The sequence below is a fragment of the Microchirus variegatus genome (genome assembly GCF_963457635.1).
Source record: "Microchirus variegatus genome assembly, chromosome: 15".
Taxonomy (NCBI): Eukaryota; Metazoa; Chordata; class Actinopteri; order Pleuronectiformes; family Soleidae; genus Microchirus; species Microchirus variegatus.
This window is the reverse complement of record NC_139816.1, coordinates 25,073,041-25,095,644: the sequence shown is the minus strand read 5'-3', so window position 1 is coordinate 25,095,644 and position 22,604 is coordinate 25,073,041. Positions and strand designations below refer to the sequence as shown.

The 22,604-nt window shown below is 39.4% G+C and overlaps 1 protein-coding gene across 3 annotated transcripts in view; it reads left to right on the top strand.

The window, feature by feature from the left end:
- Positions 1-841: 841 nt before the first annotated feature.
- The window catches only part of slc12a7b (solute carrier family 12 member 7b), a gene marked incomplete at its 5' end in the record, with an annotated part of 69,746 nt that continues 47,983 nt past the window's right edge, over positions 842-22,604 (top strand). For 2 of the 3 annotated variants that reach the window (XM_083901658.1, XM_083901657.1), the window contains one exon: positions 842-1,088. In XM_083901658.1, the coding sequence (XP_083757784.1) occupies positions 842-1,088 (247 nt within the window). Of the gene's footprint in view, positions 1,089-18,320; positions 18,344-22,604 lie in introns of those variants that run through there. The other variant, XM_083901660.1, reaches the window with a different exon arrangement.

Below are 22,604 nucleotides of genomic sequence, written 5' to 3'. Positions count from 1 at the left end.
ATTGTGTTGAAATTAATTGAATTATTTATAATGTAAAACAATAAATCTAAGAATTTTGCACAGTACTGTATTTGATGTGATTTTACAATATGTACAAACATGTACATTTTTTCTGCCAATAAACCCTGCTTAAAGGTGCCATATGTAAGAATGTGGCCAAAAACGGTTACTACATTCAAATTCAAAATACCGAGGTCTTTTAGGTTTTGTTTTCTGACATAATTGGCAACCCGTGGTTATTCGGCAGCTGAGACTCTACTGACTGCAATGATTGGTAGACGGCGGTAGGTGGCACCACATGCCAAAACATGATTTGCGGTCTGTAAAAAATTTTTTTTAATGGAAATATTTTGTCTGTACTGTTGTTGTTGGTGAGTTCAGTTTGTGATATGAACATTATTCCTGAGCCTCTGTGACATATTAGGAGGATTTTATGGCCAGTTGCTTTAGATTTATTACATAATGCACCTTTAATGTTACATACTGGATAAGAATTTAAATTTTTTTTTTTTAAGTGACATTAACTTTTAAAGTATTTATGAAAAAGTAACAATACATTGTCCACATTTTAGAACTAGCTCATTCAATTAACACGTTTCAACCACTCTGATTTGGCTGTAGGGTTGATTGACATCGCTCCTCGACCCTTTCAGCCAATGAGTGGACTTTAGGGGCGGGCCTGTATGTACTGTAATCAATCCTCTGATAAAGCGCGACAGCCTGTGCGTGTCCCGTTGTATACTGCTGCGCGTGTGTTTGCCGTCTCAGACGGTGAGCGCAGAGGTAAATCCGGCACGTGGGTCATTTTCCTCCACCAAAAGTGCGACGAGACAGAAGGAAAATGGGGGAAAGATTTGTGGTTGTGCCGGTTGACACAGGAGGGGGTGCCGCCGGGATGAGGGAGCCCTCGGACGCTGTGGTCGCTGACCCGGCACCGGACACCGGCAGCAGAAGCACCCGCGGCGGCGACTGCGACGGCGGCACAGTGGAGGGGACAGAGGCGGGGGAGGACTCCGTGTTTGAGCCACCGGAGGACCCCAACGCTGTGGTGCCTATACTGGAGTACAACAGGGAGCCCAACAAGTACGGTAAGACGAATGGTTGTCCCACTTCTTATCCCAGCGGTGTCTCTCTAAGGATTAGGCGTCGAATTTGACTTTGAGCTCCTGCAATTATGAGACAAGGCTTCAGCCTCCAAAAACAAAACCTGGACACGTCTGAAGTCACGTAAAGAGTCGGTGTCTGTCAGACAGTTGTCAACTCTGAGAACTTTGCTTCTTTATTACAGGTAACACACATGCTCTTTCACTCTCATAATAAAACGGACAAATTAAAACTAGCATCTAGCTACATGCTACGTAAACACTGATACTAACACACTTAATCCCTGAGCAGTGCAAGTACTCCATGCGTTTTTACTTTCAGATTATTTGGGGCTCACCTTTTGTGGGTTTTGGCACTTGTACATTTTTAATACTCCTCCATATGAATACATAAACATTCATATTACTGCTTTTCAGCTACTGTTCATGTTTATTTTAAGATGATATCAATATTAAACATAATACAAATATATACTCAATTATCTTAAACTTCCACATTACTGCTGCTCAGTCGGTGTCAATGTTTGCAACAGAATACACAAGGGAACAAAATATCTATTTTATTTTTTATATCTATTTCATTTGATTACATGCGTCTCTCCATGATTTAAATATACTGGACTTTTTCTGAATATAATAGGGCTGCAACTATTTGTCAATTATTAATGGATTAATAAATTACTTGTCAACTATTTGGATAATTAAGTAATAAATGAAGTCTTTTTAATAACTGATACAAACTCTCTGATTTTTCACTTTCCTGTCAATGTGACAATATAATGTGTTATGCATTTAGGTACAAGATTTTAATGACCTCCTCCAGATATTTAAAATAATATTTACCCAAATATGAGTTACATGAATAGAAACTATGTAAATAATATGTGTTAATTTCCTCCACAATTCCTCCACTTTGAGAACTTTGTCATGTTCTAATTTCAGAAATTAGAAATGCCTTAGATTCTGAGAAAATAAGGAAGTGGATGTCTTGTGGATCCTGTCTATTTTAAATAATATAAGTTACTAAAGTTTTGAAAAAGTAACAGAAAAACTTGAGGAAGGTTTACCAAGTCCAAATAGATCATAGAGCAAGTGATGATCCTGCATAAAAAGTACAGTAAATTAAGTTAGTTCCTATGATATTAAAATATATTTAAATGTCATTGCATCAAAATCCACTGTAGTATAGGGTTAGTCTTTAAAATACTGACTAAGCCGCTCTCTCCGAGCCATAACTTGTCTGGCTTGTCTTGGCTGTCATTTTTCCGCTAAAGCAGTTGCTCACAAACAAGGTGCTACTATAGCAACAGGTTGAGGGTAACTGGAATACTGCCTGGCACACAGGCCTAGCAAACATGCAACATTAGTGTCCTGATGGCTTACTGTATGCACAGACATCTGTTGTGTGTGTGTGTACTGATCTGTGATTGTTCGAGCATGAACTGTTTTGTAAAACTGCTGAGCTGCAGAAAATGGGTCACTAGCTGTGTGTTCTTTGGGATGTAGTAATGTATCATACTTTATGTCAGAAGGTGGTCTAGCTTCAAGATGTGTAGCTTTCCACTTGTATGCGCTGTTTGTTTGGATTGATTAATTGACATCAAAATGAGATCTTTGAGTCCCTAAAAATTTAATAAAGGATCAATGAAAATTTGAAATATCACATTGATTGTTGTATTGTTGCTGCTGACACTCTGTGGTATGTGTGGTCAGAACAGAACAATGTCAGAATCAGAGTCAGAAATACTTTATTAATCCCTGCAGGGGAATTGCTTTCTTTACAGCTACTCCACTTGGTTCCTCAGCTTTTATCTTTTATCATGTCTTATTTATTATTCTGTACAGTACTTTGGTCCACTCTGATTGTTTCAAAGTGCATTACAGATACATTTGGATTTGATTGGATTAAACCGGGAGATGGCATCCATTTGTATATACAGTATATGGTAGAGGTTTGTAATTAGTGCTGGGCGCGTTAACGCGATACCGGCGGTTAACGGCGTCAACATTAACGCATGATGAGTTTCTGGAAAATTACCTGAAAAAGACACACGTGACGTCATGTTTACGTGCCTTGACACCGGAGTCCAGGCACTGTTTACCAATTAGCTCCGTTAGCCACGTTAGCTCTAGAGATGTGAATCTTTGGGTGGCTCACGATTCGATTCTCAATTCAACCGATTCGATTCGTACGATTCTCGATTCAAACGATTGTTGATTCAAAAATTGATACAATGCATAGTGTGTTAAGGCAAATTATGCCATCAAAACAATACAGTTTGTATAAGATAATGTGATCACACAAAGGCAAACTTAAGACAAAAGTTAACATTTATTCATTCAAAGCAAATAAAAACTTACTTACTGTACAAAAAAATAACTTTAGCATAAATAAAGGCTTAGACTAGCTGCCCTTTTCTCCCAGAAGTTACAAAAATAAACTGTACACATAAAAAGTAACATTTTGCACATTAAATGATATTGCTAAAATAAAATAAATGATACCTCGTAGGCTGCTTACCACTAAAGAGGGGCTAAACCTTGATGTTTCTCCTGTGTCCTTGTCTTCCTTTATTCTCTTAAAGTTATCTCTTTAAAAATATGTCTAATATGATGTCTTATTTCGTTCTCCAGCTTGCTTGCCTGAAGTGTGTTGCTTAATTTAGTCCTGGCGGAAACGCAGGTCTGTGATGAATAATTCTGCGGATAAATGGATCGGGCTATGTATATAGAAACCTAGTAACGCATCAATAATAATAAATAATACAACAAAAAATAACTGACAGTGCGGGGCAGTTACAGTGCTAACTTGCTCGGCAAGTGAAATTCCGAGCTGACTGGTAGTGATTTAAGCAGCAATTTTATTCAATATCAATACTGATACAGGTGATTTTAAAAATCAAGCAAATGTTTGAATTAACATTTATTACTACCTTCAATCACAAAAAACAGCTGATGGCTCACCATGGGTACTGGCACTATTTATATAGCTTAATCTTTGATGTAGATGTCATGTTGTACATTTCCAGCATTGTATTTTGGACAGCATGAACCGGGGTTACAGACTAGCCATGACAACATCTTCCACATGATTTACTCCTCTATGATGCAGAAACAAGTTTGCACTTGTATTTTCAGTCTGAATGCATGGATTGAATTTCATCTTAAATCAAATTGAGGAGAAGATTGGTGTGCACTTTAAAGTGCATGTTGCGTGCATTGCTTGTGCTCATCCTTTGTTGTACATTTACCTCAGATAGACGGGGATTGCTTTTATTGTGTCTGAACTTTCATCAGCAACCATTTTAATCTCACAGGTATGTGTTACATGACTCCAACGAAGATTGTGTCCCCTTAAAGGGCACATAAACAACTCATCTGTTGTACAGTGATGGAGAATGGCTTTGCCTTATGATTAGAAGTTGTTTAATAATGCCACCTCTGTGTGTTAAGTAATTTGTCTCAATGTGGAAATATGTCCTCCTGTTTTACCTCTTATTTTATGGAATTAAACGGTGTCAATATTTTCAAACAACACTTTTTAAGAAACAAAGAAATTAATTGATTTAATCATTCAAAAATATTATATTTTGTTGTTTGAAAATACATTTGTTCTTTGTGCTCCCTCCCTGGTTTGTTCTTTGCGCCATGTTTTTTTTTTTTTTTTAATCAATGTATTTATAATTGCTTCGTGAAAAGTGTTGTTTGAAAATATTGACACAAAATTTGGGGTTGACCAGACATTAAAAAGCTGAAAGGCTTAGGTCCCCAAACTTTTCAGCCTTGGGACCCCATTATCCCAAAGAACATTAAAGCTCCCATAGAGTGGTCCTATCGCACATATATGCGAGTTATGGAGGTCTACTTACATACATTAACTTGTTTTTATGGTCAAAAACCGAGCCGATCGAAATCTCTCCTCACTGAAGCTCTCGTCAGCCGCACTGTTTCCGACTGAAATCTCACCCCCAGAAGACAGAACTGTGTTGTGATTGGCCAGCCAACGAGAGCTTTCTCAACTGGCTTCGTCACGACTCCCCGCCGCAGTCCCTTTTACGCCTTTAACCCGGAGTCGGACCCAGAGTCAGAAGACACTGTCGCAAGGGAAACACCTCCACAACGGACGTTCTTCTTCTTCTGTGGTTCAATGTACGCAACCGGATGTGCCCGGACAAGAGGATAAGGAGGATCTGCTGTTCAGCAGACAGGATTCTTATGTAACGATTCCAGGCTTTTTCAGAACTCTTGCAGAGCCCGAGAATACAATAAAACCCAGCGTTCTCAGAAGTGGCTGAACTGTTCGTTTCGAAACTTTAGGGCTTCATAAACAAGGTAATGGCGCAGACACACACCAAAAAACAGCGTTCATTGGAACTTCTGGTCTATCGGAGCTTTAAATAATATTTGCTTTTCCGTGGTCCTATAAATTGGCCTGACATCAATAATCTGTCATAAGCCAATAGATCTCAATTTGGGGGAAATATGAATATCAAATACATTTTAATTCAAATATTGCTGCCATAGTGTGGCTGCCATGTTGAATGTCATATTGCAGGCAGATTTAGTTGGGTTCACTCAGGCTAACTTCTGCCAATAATAGTGATGGACATTGTTGAGGAAATGAGCGTGCATTAGGTGCCATAGAAACAGACACCATTGCTATGAAAGAAATGCATTTCAGTCTAAACATGAAATAAAGTAAAAAAATGGTGCTTCCAAAATGAAATACTGTTCTCTTGATTAAGTTAATTAAGTGATTAAATTAATCTAAGACATAAACACCATTGAGGGAAATGGAGTCATAAAGTAGGCAGGTGGACTTCAGTGTTTTGTTTTTGTATTTGTTCAGTTTTGTTTTGTTTTCAGGATTTTGACAGTAACAAATGGAGAAAATAGAAATATCTTCTGTCACACAACATCTTAAAACCTGACCTAACTGTACAATATAACTAAGATCCTGCTCTTGCACAGGGGATGTGATACACAGATTATGGGTGCGACTGTATAATCTCACACAGCTCTGGAGTTGTGAGTTATTTGCCCTGGATGTCAGTTTCATTTCCTTATTTCTCTATGGCAGCTATTGCATAGCAATTGATACAAAAGGTTAAATGAAATACCTCAAACTAATAATGTTGCAGATAATGAGTTTAGATATGGATAGCCTGGTATTTTCTACACCATTGGTTTTTCAGGTCACCACAAGACTATGTGAATTACTATAGGTAGCTGCTGAAGGATGTTTTTTGGTGATTGAGGATACAAAACTAAGTGGTGGTTTGAGCAACACATACAGTAAGTGTAAAGAGAAGTTATGAAGAAATAGTATTTACGGTCAAGAGGACATTGACTGACAGAAACTTGGCTTGTTCACATTGACAGAGGCGAAGGCTGTGCACATTGTGAAGAAAGTCAATTAAAATCATTGTATGTGTACAAGGTATTCATGACATTATATTGTGTAGAAAAATATGTATTAAAAAAGTATAGGATCTGAAAGTACAGTGTAATAACAAGTGATCTTATGAAAATATATGAATTAATAGTTGAATAAAATCATATGTGGAGGTTTGATGGAACAGCAAAGCATGCACACCTGCTGCTCGGATGACTACGATTTCATTTTGATTTCCGGGAGATTAATCAGGCAGTTAAAGAAAGCTAGGCTTCCAGAAGGATAATGGTCCCCAGAAGGTGTTATATAAACTTGATGAGAACAGTATGCAGACACCGGTGGGTAGTCTCTCATTTCTGACAGAGCAGTGTGAGAGTGAGTGTTCAGCCTTATTGCTGAACACTTAGCACTTCAGTCTGTATGTACATAGTACACACAGTACTGGTAGACGGATTTCTTGATTTTTGCCATTCTCCAATAATTGGCATCACCTGATTATTTATTTTTTTTACAGAATATGCAAGTTGAAATTTCAAAGAAGCCATTGCATTCTTCAAATCACAGTATTGAGGGTCTTAAAACCATAAACTCTGTATTTGAATTTGGGTTGTTTGATAGCTGTGAACAGGCGTGTCACAATAACAACATTTTTATATTAAGTATATGTTAAGTATCTCAAATATTCATTTACAGAAGCATATTTACTTTTGTTGCTTTTCTCTCCAGTTTAGATGCACAGAATCTCAGAAACTGTAGTAAGAGCAGAATGCAGTTTGTCAACACCAGTTAATGATTTTCAGAAACATGTGCCCACTCCACAGCATGATGTCGGCATGTATGTGTGCATTCATGTTTTTAAAAAGCCATGCAGCTTGAGGTCATGAGCTGCCCTCTGCTTTATTTGTAGCCATGCAGTCGTCACGCTGACACCAACTGGGCCCTGACCTCCACTAAATCTGGTCCTGCACCTTTGTCGCCCCCCAGTATGCAGACTCCCTATGTTGCAGTTGCTTACCATTTATGAGCAACTCTTTGTGGGGTGTCCCGCATTGGTCAGAGAAATGGGTTCTTCAAGAATGCACACACACAGGCACAGTTTAGTCCAGTCTTTCAAAAAATGTAAATCATTTTTTTCCAACGGTCAGCAGTGACATCATGTCTTTAATCCCAGGACATTATAATCGTTTTTCAGTACACCCATATACACAATGACAGTTTAACCTTTCAGTAGTATGTTTTTTTTTAGTTAAAGGTCCCCTATTGTGAAAAATCAACTTTTTGATCTTTTAGTACTGATATTTGGGACTCAGTGGGCCATACCAGTCCCCAAAATGTGAAAAAACAAGACTCAGTCATGTTTTAGAGGTTCCACTTTGTGTAAGTATAGGCGATAAAACATGCGATGTTTACACCTCCCGACCAAGTGACGACAGTGCGTACATTTCACTGTGAATGTTGGCACCCCGCCAGGCAGAGTACTTCACAGCTCGTAGCTCCCCCTTGTCCCTGTGAAATCGAAACTGCAGGCGAGGTAGTAAAGCCCAATTTATACTTCTGCGTAAAGTGCTCTGCGTAGGCTACGTAGAGACTCTGCGTCGACGCAGAACCTGTCGAAGAGCCTCTGCGTCGTCTCCGGGTGCACAAAATATTTTTTAAGTGTCCGTCACTCCGTCAAGGGACAACGGAGACGGCAAGAGCTGCGATTGGTCCTCAGGACAGGCTGAGCGAAGCTGCTCTGTGCCGGCTCTCAGTGCGCTCCGGGCGTCCTGACAGAGGCGGAGCTGATCCCCGCCGATAACGCCGCTGCCGAACTATATATACGTCATATCTATACACACACAGCACATGTTTAGACCCGAAATGGCCAATTTCTCGCCTCAAATTATCTTAAAACTGCGTTCCGTCACACAGAAAAGTGAGAAACGGCCACTGTTTCAACAACAACAGTCTTTCTCTCTCTTTCTTACTCGGACGCCATTGCTCACTGTAGCCAGAAGCACAACAACCTTGTGCAGCGACCCCTACTGATCGGGCGGGAAATTGCAGCGAGTGTCCGTCACCACGACGCAGAAGTATAAATGCTCGAGGCGTCTCCGTGGTGACGCAGACGGATAACGCATACGCAGTCGGAGAAGTATAATGTGGCCTTAAGAGCGGAGCACAGCGGAGCACAGTGTTGTACACAAACTTCCAGCCTCAGAAGATTTTTGTGTCCAGTGGATATATTTTATTTATGAAAAAAATGTTCACAAGCTTCACGAGCACTTTGTTGTTGATCGCGTATGTAAATTCCTATGCTGCAGGGACACCTTGAATGCACCAGTTACGTGCCTGCAGTTAGCGAGTTGAGTGTGTGGATCGGTGATATGAGGAGCACGCGTTTGAAAGCACTGCAGAAAGATGTAGATGTTGTCCTACATTTCTTCTCAACCAAAGGCTGCCTTTCTGTCGTGTTTCCACTTCTCTCCTCGTGTTGTTGATCCACACACCAGTTAGAGCCCCAGTTATACTGGTGCGTTCAGGGTCTTTTTCTAGCATGGGAATTTACATACACGCCATGTCGCGCGGCGCATTATTCGTTTTTCTTCGATTTTTTTATGATCGCGAGAAGCCAAAATTGTGGTCACTCTATGCATTACGGTGAAACTCAGTAACAACAGGTAAACGGACATTACTATGGGGTATATGGAGCGGGGGTTGTGACGACACTGCATGACAATAGGTGATAAGTGGCGACAGTTAGATCGACACTCCCCTGGAAGCAGTGGATGTGTATTTACCTGGGTCTCATTCACATGTAAATGATCAGGCACAAAACCGAGCGTTTTGAAAAAGGCTATTTTGGCAGAGTTATTGAACTGCTATTGTGCTTCATCCTTATGATATTTTGACTAAAGCATGACACAGACATGTTCATTAGGGCATCAGGACCTAGTTTAACTTGGGTTAATAGGGTATAATATGGGACCTTTAAGTTGTGGGTAATTGTGCGTCAGGGCTGACCTGGTGTCAATTACAGCTTTCAACTATATAGTAGTCATTCTAGCCAGAAGGTATGCAGGCACACATCTTTCTTGTCTTCACCAAACCTTATTGTTTATAAATCTCTGCTTTGATTTCAACAAGCAGCTGTGGTCAGACATTCAATGGGTTAGACTTCTGTTAGACTTGTAATTCTATTATAGTACTTAATTGTCCTTCAGCAGGAACACATTTTCAAACTCACTCATGGATTCCATTTTACATATACACTACCGTTCAAAAGTTTGGGGTCCTTATTTTTGAAGGAAATGAATTTTTCAACGAATATAACATTAAATGAATCGGAAATACACGCTATACATACATACAATGACACTGTGGAGGAACACATCTGTGCAACAATGGGCAACTTTTATTAATGTTCTCTCTAACATTAACAGTCAATGAATAGTAAAAAAGATTCAACATGCCTTCTCAAAGACATTTAAACAAAGCAAAACATAGGTTAATATGTTGAATTTTCAGGTAATTTTAAGTGCGCAACAGAAAATGATTAAGATCTCTTCCGTCTGGCTCTAGTCTGGGCTTATTTTAGAGTTACCTTCAGTGAGAATCTGCAATGTAAATAGTCCAGTAGTGAATAAAGAAAAAACATTCAAATGAATAGGTGTGTCCAAACTTTTGACTGGAGGTGTACATGTATGAAATCCTTTTATTGATATTTAAGGTAAATGGTCTGTATTTATATCACACTTTTCTAGTCTCAATGACCATTCAAAGTTGCTTTACACTATAGTTTTGCCATTCACCCATTCACTCACACTTTCATACAGCGCATGTGCAGCGTTTTTCTGTCACTAATCTTTCAAACCCATTCACTGCTGGCTCAGCGGTCAGGAACATGGGGTTTGAGTGTTATTGCCCAAGGACACCTTGACATGTAGACTAGCAGAGCCAGGAATCAAACCCAACCCTAATATGGTAGCAATGTCACTTCATGAAGTAGGAAAAGCATTTAAAAATGCCCTCTCCATGAAGTCTTTCATAACCGACTAGAAAAGCTTTCCACCTCTTCCAAAATGTTTCCCCAGTGTCCGAAAGTGAGTGCCTCATGTTTTTTCTAGCTTTATATGAAGCATTACATCTCTACAAACTGCTATGTGTTTGGGAGATGCATCCTTCAATTTTAAGAGGATCAGCCTTTGTTCCAAAAGGGTTGTAAATGCATTAACACCTTGAGCCTTGTTCTTTCGTTTAATGCCATCAGGTCTTGCCCCAAATATGGCCATAATTGTGCTTGGATATAATGTAATGAACAGGACCCTCATTAAATGGAGCCGTGTTTGAAAAAAATATTGTCTGCGTCAGTTACACAATATAAATTTGTCAGATACATAGTAAATGTACAGTTTTAAAGACGTCAAACTTTTTTTGGAGGCCAGCACATGGGGAGAACATGCAGAAACTCCATACAGAAAGCCCCTTGGATGAACCAGGATACAAACTTTGCTGTGAGGCAACAATGCTAGCCACAGCACCACCACGTGGCCCCAACTACAACCACTTAATCAATTATCAAAATAGCTGCTGAATCGGTTAATAATCGATAAAATGTTAAATCACAATGAAACGCCAATGTAATCAACGCGGAACCCTGCTCTCTTGTAATGCTCGTTACAAAACCCCAGGTGGTGTTTATTTCAGGTAGATAATGCAAGTAGCCAGATAACAGATAATAACTGTAGCAGCTGAAATACATCACTACTGAGCAGACTGTGAGCACAGGAAACTTAATGTGACCTAATTTTCCCTGTGAGCTTTTTTACATTTTTTTTCTCCTCCTGGTCAGTATGATGTGAAAAACTTTATGTTTCATTTTTGTCAGATGATGATATTTCATCTTGGTGTAAAGCAAATGGTAAAAGAATAAAACAATGATTTAGAATCACTGTAGGACTTCAAATGATTTTGTGTCCACCCTAGGTTTATACATGAAGAAAAGAGTACTAGATATAGTGGGAGCCCCTTGGAGTTGGTACAGTGGATATCAGATGTCAGAAATGTGTAGCGAGACTCATCATGTGAGTATCATGTTCTGCTTGTCTTTGAATGGCGAGCCTAAGAATGACCAGTGTAACCCCACCCCTCTCAAAGGCAGCTTACACGACTGCAGTACAGTTGAATGCCACACATGCAGGGGAAGCTTCACTCACTTCCAGCATCTCTCGTGACTTGATGAGCTGTCAACCCCAAAAAAAGAACTGAGCTGACAACACCCTTGAGTCAGCTTCTGTTTTTGCTGAACGCACTCATTGGTTGATAGGAATGTCCACCTACTTGGCATTTCAGGGGAGATGTTGTTGCACATGAAAAGCTCAGTCATGTTCGACAGTTATCACTTTTAAAATCATGTTTTTTTTGTTTTAAACAACTTGTGTCACAAACATGAAGTGAAAACTACAATATTGTTAACTGCAACTGGATTTTTAAAATACTGTATGAAGAGATACACCCCCTAAATGTGGAGCGAGTGTCACCTGAGCCTGTTTTGACAAACACTGTACAGTCTTTAATGGAGGACTGACAAGTGTGCTGCTGTCACCTGAGATGCCTTCACTGTCACTGTCCATGTGTGCAGTAAAGTCACAACAGACCTCATGTTGCCTTAAAGGGGACATATAATGCAAAATTAACTTTTTAATCATTTAATATATATATTTGGGACTCAGGAGACCCTATCAGTCGGCAAAGTGTGAAAAAGATGACTTACTCATGTTTTTGTGGTCCTCCTCAGCCTTACACGAGATGAAACGCAGGATGTTGACTTCCGCACTGACTGGGACGTCACAATGCGCTAAATTCCTGGAATTGTTGTCTCGCGGAGCTCCGCTTTGTCTGTAAAACACGCGAGAATGCTGGTGAGGGCAACGGTATCCGAAAACCAGAAGTCCACAAAAAGTTCTCTTCTTGGCTCCACAGTGCAGCACAGAGTTCTACACACACTTCCAGCCTCAGAGGATTTATCTGTCCAGTGGATACATGTTATATATGACGGCAATGTTCCTGCTAGAGCCTGAAAATGATCTCTTTTCTAAATGCTAACTGCTGTTAGCTCACAGTAGCCTCTGTGGCTGATGTCATTTTCTGTCCCTTAAGTTTCGTTTTTACTTTTTGTTAAGGTGGACTTAAAGAGATACTACTAAACTGAGCGTTCTGAACAGGGCTGTTTTGGCAGGGAGATTGAACTGCTGTGGTGCTTCATCCTTATGGTATTTTGACCAAAGCATGTCACAAAACAAGGGAACTAGGTTAACTTGGAGAAATATGGTATATTATGTCCCCTTTAAATCATCCAGACAGGGCTTCTTCTCCACTTTAAGTGTGGAATGTGACAAATAGAATTTTCCTTTAGCTGTTAACAACAGTAAACGCATGTAATGGAAACTTAAAGGCCCAATCTGGATTTTACTGACATACATAAGGAAAGGACATTTTAGACATTAGGACTTAAAAAAAACAAAAAACATTTTCCATTTGTGAATTTACTGCCTGTTTTTCTTCATTTGGGTAAAACAAATCAGAAATATTCTTTAAAAAAAATCCCCATTGTATCATGAGGGTGATGTATTTCCCAGTTCGATCAGAAGGGGGCAACAAAGTGTAAACTGTAGTATTTAGTAAGCTCTCCTAACAGACGAGAGGAGACGTGATATTTCAGAAACTGAACACTTGGGAGCCAGTACAGTATTAGCTGAAATCCTGCAGTTTTTGTCAATAAGACACACTCAAGGCTGCATTTCTGCCATAACAACAGTTAGTGAGGTGATTTATCTTCCCTCTGTTGGTCAAAAAGTCATCCAGTGTAGTGTCTAGAAGGAAGTAAATGAGAAAGGAGAAGATGTGTCATGTGACAAAGTCCATGACTCACACTCGCATGACATGATAAAGAGATGATCTTCAGTTTAAGCCTGTTGACTTCCATGACTATTCAGGACATAAACCTCCAGGAAAGTTGTCCTTCCTACTTATTATTTACTATTTTATTCTATCCTACTCTACTGGTTCAGGAGGTTTGTGTTAGGGTTACCTAATGGCTGTCTGCACTATCCTGTCGAGCTGTTTCTCTTTGTAGGATTTGCAGCTCCGAAACTGACACATGAGCTGTAGTAGCCCAAAAGTCTATTGATGTGACCAAACCCAACCTGACAATCATTTCTGGATTTTTGTCTGAGCCTGGCTCTAACACCCTAGAAGACTGCAGCTTTCTCCACACGCCGACTGCTGCCTGTCCTTGGCCTGTGCTCGGTGTATCAAGTCTCTTCCCTTGTTGAATCGATCAATACACCTATTTTGGTTTTAGAAATTTGAGCCTTTAAAGAGAAAAGGTTCACTTTGACAGAACTGTTGTCAGATAACAAATTTTGCAATGGCTTCTGATATTATTAAGGTACCGTCACCTTTTACATATTATTATGTTGTAGATGAAATTTTAAATGGATAAAAATGATTTTTTTTTGCAAATGTTTTAAAATAATCTTTTGAGGGGGAAGAATCTGCTTGTAACGATAAACCATAGTTCCTGTAACTTAACCAAAAAGACTTTTAATTATTTTTGGTTATAATAAATAATCTAATATTTTTGGTTATAATAAAAACATTTTTAAACATGAAATTTCATTTTTAATTTTATTATATTTGCAAAATAAAAACTAACAATGAGTTTGCACCTTGTGAATGTGGGTTGAGTGTAGATTAAATGTTTTAATGACATCAAGTCACGAGTCAGTCACATGTTGTATCCCGTTATAGTGTGTGTCGTATAATTCCAGTGAGTTAAAGCCAAACAAACAGGCTGATGTCTAAAAATGTTTTTTTAATTTTTATTCTGCTTTTAAAGCTTTTGGATAATGTGATTGTTTTCTCTGACTGTGATTCTTTTGGAGCACCAGCTGAGTCTACAATGAAAGTTGTGTCATAAATGCCCTCGCACTGATGTGCTTTCATTTTGTGCTGTGGCTGTGAAAAGCGGTATCTGACTTGACAAGGTCAGAAAGTGTCAGAAAAATTCATGGCACTTGGCCATGGGAAGTTTCAATTTCCAGTCTCTGTGGTGCATTTTTGTAAACACTCGCATAAAAGGACATTGTCCTCCCAGAATGAATGCATTGACTGCTCTTGAGAAGCAGTCAGTCTGTCTGGTCGCTTAATCAGTGCATTCCAGTTACATCACTGCTTATCCACTGAGCAGTGAGCAGATAAGTGCTCTCTTTGAAATGGCAGTTGCTTTGGAACGTGCAATAGCTCTCCGTGATATTCACCAAATCTTTCATTGCCTGTAGCATGGATCCAGTGCGATATTTAGCCTGGATATAACAAGATGTATAGCATGGATCCAATTCTATATTTGAAACCACACCCTTTGACTGGAACTATTAAATCTGACTGAAACCTGACCTGCCATCTCCAGGAAATATTTCTGAAATGCCTATTTGAAAGGCTTACAAACTTAACTGAGGGCACTGTTTTAATCTGTTGCATGACAGTGCTCTGGTAAATGAATACTTGCATTTTTCTTGCATAGTTGCACAGCACCCTGTCCCAAACTACAAATAACACATTGAAATGCTAGGTCAGTTCCACATGCATGTAATATTATGGAGTGGTAGGAAGACATTAGGATGTTGCCTTGGGACATCATTTGGAAACAAGATTTAATACACAGTATGCGATGTATAATGTTTACACTAGTGCTGTCAAACGATTAAAATATTTAATTGTGATTAATCTCATTAATGTCGTAGTTAACTCGCGATTAATCGCAATTAATGGCACATTTTTATCTATTCTAAATGTGCCTTGATTTCTTTTTGTACAATTTTTGTTTTTTACCTCATTTTAAAACTCTTATCATTGGCATATACTATAGTGTAGGGATGATTTGTTCAAGCCAAAATGTGTGTCAAAATATAATTTTAGATGAATTATTATTTCACATCTTATTCTACAGACTGAACCACCCTGTCGGACACAAACAAAAACCCGTCAAAAATGGGTTCGCGTTAACGCCGTTAATAACGCGTTTAACTGACGGCACTAGTTTACACCCTTTGCGCTATAAACACATGATTGTTTTGAAAGTTTGAGTGTGTTTGTGGTTTCTATGCATAAAGAAATAAGTTAAAACCACAAATGATTAAAAATGTATCTTTAATGATCTGACACAAATGCAATTTCATGACCATACATCACATCACTTTGAGATGAGGCCTGTTTACAGGAAAGCACAGTAATTGTTTCTGCATTTGGACAATGAATTATTACTCTGATTATAATACTTATGCTTTTGTAGTTTAGAAAAAAAGAACAACTCCTAAGCCTTGCTTAAATTGCAATTCCCCAAAAATATATTTTCCTGTAATTTGATCCCTGATTTTCTCTTCGTCTTCAGCTTCAACTTGTTTTCCTTTGTCATGCAGCCTCCACCCTTTTGTTGAATGAATTGATCTTTTATGTCATCATGTGAGGGAACCAAAGGGGGGGATTATCTTGTTATGGTTGGGTCTCCAGATGGTTTGCATCCATATGGCTTTAGGGCTGCATTATAAAACAACTTTGCCTCTCGTGCTTTGACATTTTCCTTCAGCTGTGTTTCTCTTTTTCTCATCAGGGTGTTGGTTACTTGTTGTAGGACATCATACCGTGTATCATTTTCCATACACTCTTTGCCCTGAGGAAATGACTCATTGTTTTGGGATCAGCTAAGCTGATAAGCCCAGATTTGAATTTTCAGTGTTGCTGCTGAATATGGTGATTCATGGGGATGTGAGGAAGCTGAGTAAGAAATGGACAGATGATGTGACAGTCCCCCTCTGAAGATGTTTCTCTGTCTTTGAATGTAGAAATATGTTAAGGTATTGTTTGGCTTTTTTCCAATACAGCTGTGAAACCAGTACTTTTTGAGCAGTGCAGAAGCTTTAAGGTGCCTAAACTGTTTCTTTCTCAAGCACAACACAAAAGATAATATTAAAACTTTGCTTTTTTGTTATATTTGTAAGGGCAAATGTGAACTTGGATTTGGACAGTAGCCTGTATCACGTTAAATATATAGCTAAAATGGAACACAAACGTATACTCAAAATAAACATACAAAATAACATAACATAACATACAGGAAATAACAATTGTGTAAAATGTTAAGTGTTGGGGAAAAACTTTAAACTTAAAAGTCCTTTTTATTATTATCATGTCCACAGTATTTACTGGTTTAGATCTGTTTACTCTGGTGAGCCTTACATCCCATTTCCACTGGTCAAAAACCTGTTTCATCCGGGGTTTAAATTGTTTTATATATATATATATATATATATATACATGCATATAATTACTCTGCAAAGTACGTAAGCTTTTGTCAGCTTCAGCTCTAATCAGCACAGGTAGCATCCAGGGGATCTGCTCTGTTTTTGCCAGAGATGCGCTGTGCAATGCTATGACATGCATCCATCTCCCACTTGTTGACATAGCCATTAGCATTGTTTGTAGTAATTATTACTATTTAAAACTTGAAACGATGCTCAATATCATTCATTTCTTCAATTGCATCATCTAAAAGATTGATTTAGAGGCCAAAGTAAGATGCAAAAATATTAACCAATGTAACATTATCACCAAGGGCTATGGCAGTGGCTCTTTCTACCCTGGAATCATTTTGTTTTGGGCAAATGACATCACAATTAACCACTCTGCTTTTTAAGTGTTACTTGGATTTAAAAATTCTTGTTTACCCAATAATTTCATTGTGAAAGAGGCTTTTTTTGAACCGAATTCCTGTATCCAACCCTAGTACCAACAATCCAGTAATTCTTTGTTTAAACAGCTTGTCTCTACTGTCAACACCTCATTTCTGTGGTTGCTCTGAAAAGATGAGTGCACAACGCTGACAATTTTATTGACTCTCAGTTGCTTATCCCTGTCTCTAAGTGCATTTTTGCATTAACATGCGGTAAAATGCATCGATAATGAGACATGATGTACATGTCATGCAGAAGATGATTGTGTGTCATTGTGTAATGTGTATGCCCTTGTGCTAACCCTCTACATAGTTGTGTGTTTGGAGGGCCAGTGTATGTCTTTAAGTTAGCCCTGCCCACCGCAGACTATGCACAGGGTCAAATAACACTGCATAGGAAGTGAAGAGATGTGTGTGTATGTGTGTGGAAAGCATTCCTCCCTGGGTTTCCTCCGCTCTTTGAACAAAGGCTGACACTGCCGGCTTTTGTTGTGTATGAGACAGAGGAACATTCCTGGTTAGGGTCTCCGGCCTCAGACACAGCGTCATGTATGTGCTCACACACAAACCCGAGCACAAACGCATGTCATGTTTTCTGCGAGTGTGTGTTTTGTGTGTACTACCCCCACTGGGGCGGGGCAGTTCTTTCCTTCCTTATTTGGATAGTCGGTGGAGGTGGGGGTCACATGGGTGTACAGTGGGGAACGTAGCGATAGGAACAAAAACTCAGAAACAAGACCTGACATCTGTCCTGTAGGGGTTTAGTACATCAGAGCAGCAAGTGAGGGGAGGGGAAAAAAAACAAACAGCTGAGAACAAGAGAGCAAGATAGAGAAGAGGAGTGACAGCTATTGGACAGAAGAAGAGAGAGGAGCAGCGGAACAGAGAGGCAAGAGAACGGGGAAAGAGATAAGAGTGTGACAAACGGCGAGGGTGCACATGGTGTGAAAATGCCCACTAATTTCACTGTGGTCCCGGTGAACGACAACGAGAGAAAGGCAGAAGAGGGGGATGAAGAGGATGATGTGGATGACAACAGCGTGTTGAAGGGGGATGAGGAGGAAGCCACAGGTGAAAGTAAGATGTTTTATTTAGCTCCGTCAGGTGGACAGTTGGCACAGATTAGACATATGATGTTTCTTTTTTTTTGTTTACATGATTCTATTCTGACATGAAACGATATGTGTGTGACTTTAAAGGTGGGAACACATCTTGGGTAGTTTGTAAGTTCATGTGGAAAGTTCCAAACGTACAGGGATGATTTGGATTTAATGCTCCTGTTACCATTGCCTGTGTATGGGCTGTGTTGGTGGATAATGTGTAGGGAGGGAAGACGGTGAATTTTAGGAAAGGATTGTTCATTTTCCAGCAACTGCATGAACATTACATGAACTTGTTTCCAAATGTCAGCCTTTCCCCTTCCCCTTCTCTTTCCCATTGTTACCCTCCAGACCATCAGCTCTGTGATTTTTGTCATTGTAGTTTAATTGCCTGTTTCTCAACAAACCTTTTACTCTGTTCTTTTGTCTGCCACATTCCCTTGTGATGTAGTAACAATCACAGGACTAACACATATGGTGTTATTGGGTCTCTGTGTTGATTATCATTGACATGCAGCCTCCAACATGACTCACCCTCTGAGGAGCAAACGGTGAACTTTAGTGTTAAACAAACAAGAAGATAACGGAATATTTGCACAATGCTACAGCTCCGATAGGACACATTCATATGTAAGCCAGTGCTCAATGAAGACAAAAAACATTGCATTTTATATTTAATAAATGTGACGTTCTGTAAATATGTGCACATTTTCAAAGTGGAGAAGCACAACATATTTGGTGTAGCCTGTGTGTCTTGAGCTGTATGTCAAACTTGAATTGTCCGATGACCTGAATGACTAGTTTTTCCTGACTGTCAGAAAATTGTTCCTTGCATTCCATCCTGCATTATTCATCCTAAATAGATTTAAATGTGAAAAAAAATCCCCATTGACGATGGAACAAAACGTTCTCCCTTTCCTCTGGCCTTTGCCAACCTGCTATCAGCCTGACTGAAGGCACACAGCCAGGGTTAACATACTATTACAGAATATTCAGAAAGGAAAGGTCGCTGAGTACACATTTAACAAACTCCTTTGTAATACACCGTGTTTTGCCAGACTGCTGTTTGTGAAGTTGTTACTTTTACAGCACTTCTTGCAGTGCTGAGAGAGTCATTTCCCAGTATTTAATTTCTGCTGTGAGGCTGCATGCGGGGTAAGATTTTACAGACTGTGGGAAAAGAGAGTGGGGTTTAATGTTGGTGTTTATACAGGGTTCTGTACGGCTTATAGAAGCATCATGGACCAAACAAAAAAGTAGGCATATTCAGTGTCGACAGTGGAGACAAGACGGTACAGATGACACAAACTATTGTTTTCTTGTTTTTTTAACGTCAAGGTTTTAGCTGTTTGATTTAGAGAAGACTTGATGTCATAATGTCTGGATCAATAGGTTAATGCTGTCAGTTTTGTGTGATTTACAGGCAGGGTCACTGATTGCATGCATGCTGCTTGCCTGTGAGCATGTTGTGCAGGACTGAGTCAGGCAGCAGTGACTCTTATTGATTATACTGCTGGCTTGCATCCTGTTGGCTGAGTGAAGGGAGGTGAGACCCCACCCCCATGCTGTAATGGACTCCAGGTCCTGCTCTCATTCACACTGAATTCCCTCTTTGTGCTCCTCTCCCTTTCCGGTTGTTATATTTCCATTGCTTATTCTCTCATGAAAGTGATGATGGTGATGGCATCCAGGCTGAGACTGACTTTACTGAACCCACAATATGAAGCTGCAGCTTATTTAAAACCCAGCGGAGTAGCATCATGTCAATAACGTAAAGCAGATGCGCTCAGACTTTTTTCTTTGGTTTTTAAGAGTCACTTTTTTTCTGTCGAAGTCATTCTTCTCACATGAGGTTGGCTAACAAATATAATACACTGTTTTAATGCTTTAAATTCATCCACATATACATATAAACATAACCAAACGTCACTCATTTCAGCTGCTTTTATTGACTGTCAATCATGCGTTCCCTTTTCCTGACAAAATTTAAAATCAAACCAGTAAATCTAGTAAATCTGCAAATCTGTAAAGACAGCAATAATGGCGAGCCGAATGCAGTCGGAAGTGTGGCTGCATTTCACACAATTCGATGCAGACAGCACTCAATGTAATATTTGTGATGTGTAACGAAGGCAAGCAGGTGTCCCTAGCCTGCCGTCTGTGGCAAGTGTTAACCGTGTGGCTAACTTCTGGCCGGTTAGCTCACAGTCCACAGCTGATTAATATAAACACTTGTTTGTGACAAGAGACAAAGGGCGGACAAAAAAGAAACGTTGGTTGTGGAAGAGAGGACCTGTTCTTACCTGTTCGGGTTATTCTGAGTCACTCACTCAAAATGATCCGGGTTATTCGAGTCACTTGAGTCACTTGAGTCAGTATTGCTAAATCGCCAAGAAAATTCAGTCCTAGTATATTATAATAATTCATCCTTTGTTGTTGTTTTGTTAACAATAGAAAAGTCTGTCTAGCATTAACCTATTATTATTATTAGCCTATTATTATAATTATTAGCCTATTATTATTATTATTAATATTCTTCTTTTCTTCTTCTTCTTATTATTATTATTAGCCTATTATTATTATTATTATTATTATTATTAGGCTTTAACAACTCGACCAACATAATTTTTATATGCTACATCTATACACCAAACCTACGCCTAGAACCTATAAACATGCTATTTCAGAAGTGAAAGTATGGCTTTTGTTGTGGATTTGCTGACTCGTGGAGAAATAGCCTACCTCTCGTCTGCTAGCTAGGAAACAGATCCACTCACGTAACCGCCTGATTCTGCTACAGGTTCACTCATGACAACATAACCGACTGATTAGCGCGAGTCGCGACTCAGCCTTCGAAATCGTAAGTTCACAACTTTTGACAGCTAAGATGGCTAGGACTAGTAGCTAATGTTGTAAGATGTTTGTGTGTGGCGCTGTTTAAATTAAACTGTAGTATGACTCAAGTCACTCAACTGGTCCTGGTTAATGATGCTAGTTTCTCGTGACTCATGGGTTAATTTAAAGACACGGGTTTAAGAGTCGGTTGAATCATTATTCGACCAGCTCTACTGAGAAGTGTAGACTTTGTTTTTTTCATCTGAAATGCATATTTAAAGTACCGAAATAAGGTACCGGTACCGAATTCAAGATACCGTTACCACATAGGTTCAATTATGAACGGTACCCAACCCTTGTGGCTAGCACTGTTGCGTTACAGTAAAAATACCTGATCTAACCAAGGGCCTTTCTATATTCTATTCCATTCACTCATTCTAGTAAAACAATTTAGATTAATTATCTATGAGGGATAAACAAGTCTTTTTTTCTTCTTCTCCGAACATTTAGATGTTCCCAACACTTGTTGTGGACTGAGTAATCTGAGTCTCTGTGGGAGTGGGTGGAGTGGCATGGTTTGTGTGTGAGCAAGACTGCACTAATAGTTAGAGTTTCTTTCACAGCAGATCAGAACAGGATTGAAACAGCAGCACTGTGCAGACATATACGGCACATTTCCTGAGGAGGAACGTAAAGCCCTAGATTTGGCCATGTTAGTGCCTCCGTCAGTAACTTGGAACAAAGCTGCACAAAGCCACTTCTTGTTAGTAAATGACAGAGTACCAATGTTATGGATGATATGGCTTCAAGAGTAGTAGCGTGTTGGTAATGGTTGGGTTTGACCCTTTAATTAATTAAATGTTTACAAAGCTAAATGCAAACCTTGTAAATTACAGTCAGTGCTGTTTAGATGAAAATAAGAGAGTGGTCTGACCAAGTGGCTGCTGCCACTGTCCGTTGGTCTCTGTGCCCATCTGTCCTGGACATGTGTTTCCTGTTTATTTCCCAGGCAGGTCTGGTTCTGTTTAGAGCTGCTTTCTGTATGCAGCTCTCTGTATTCATTCCCTCCTCCAATTATGTTGTTGACTCTGCAGCCTCCTATGCAATTACAAAGAAACAAAGAAATTCAAACGGGAACTTGATTCATAGAGTGATTCACAGAGAACTCGTTCAATGTGGAAACATCATGACGTGACTGTGACTCTACATCATTCTGTTGAGAATGTACCTTTGTAAAAGGCAAACACACATTGATGGTAAAACCAAGATGTAAAGATGTGTAAGAGATGTGTTGGCTATTACAAGGTATTTGTGCCTTATTCTGCATTTCATGTTGTACCTTAAACAGGGGCCCACGGTTGGTGTAGTGGTTAGCACTCTTGCCTTTGCAGCAAGAAGACCCG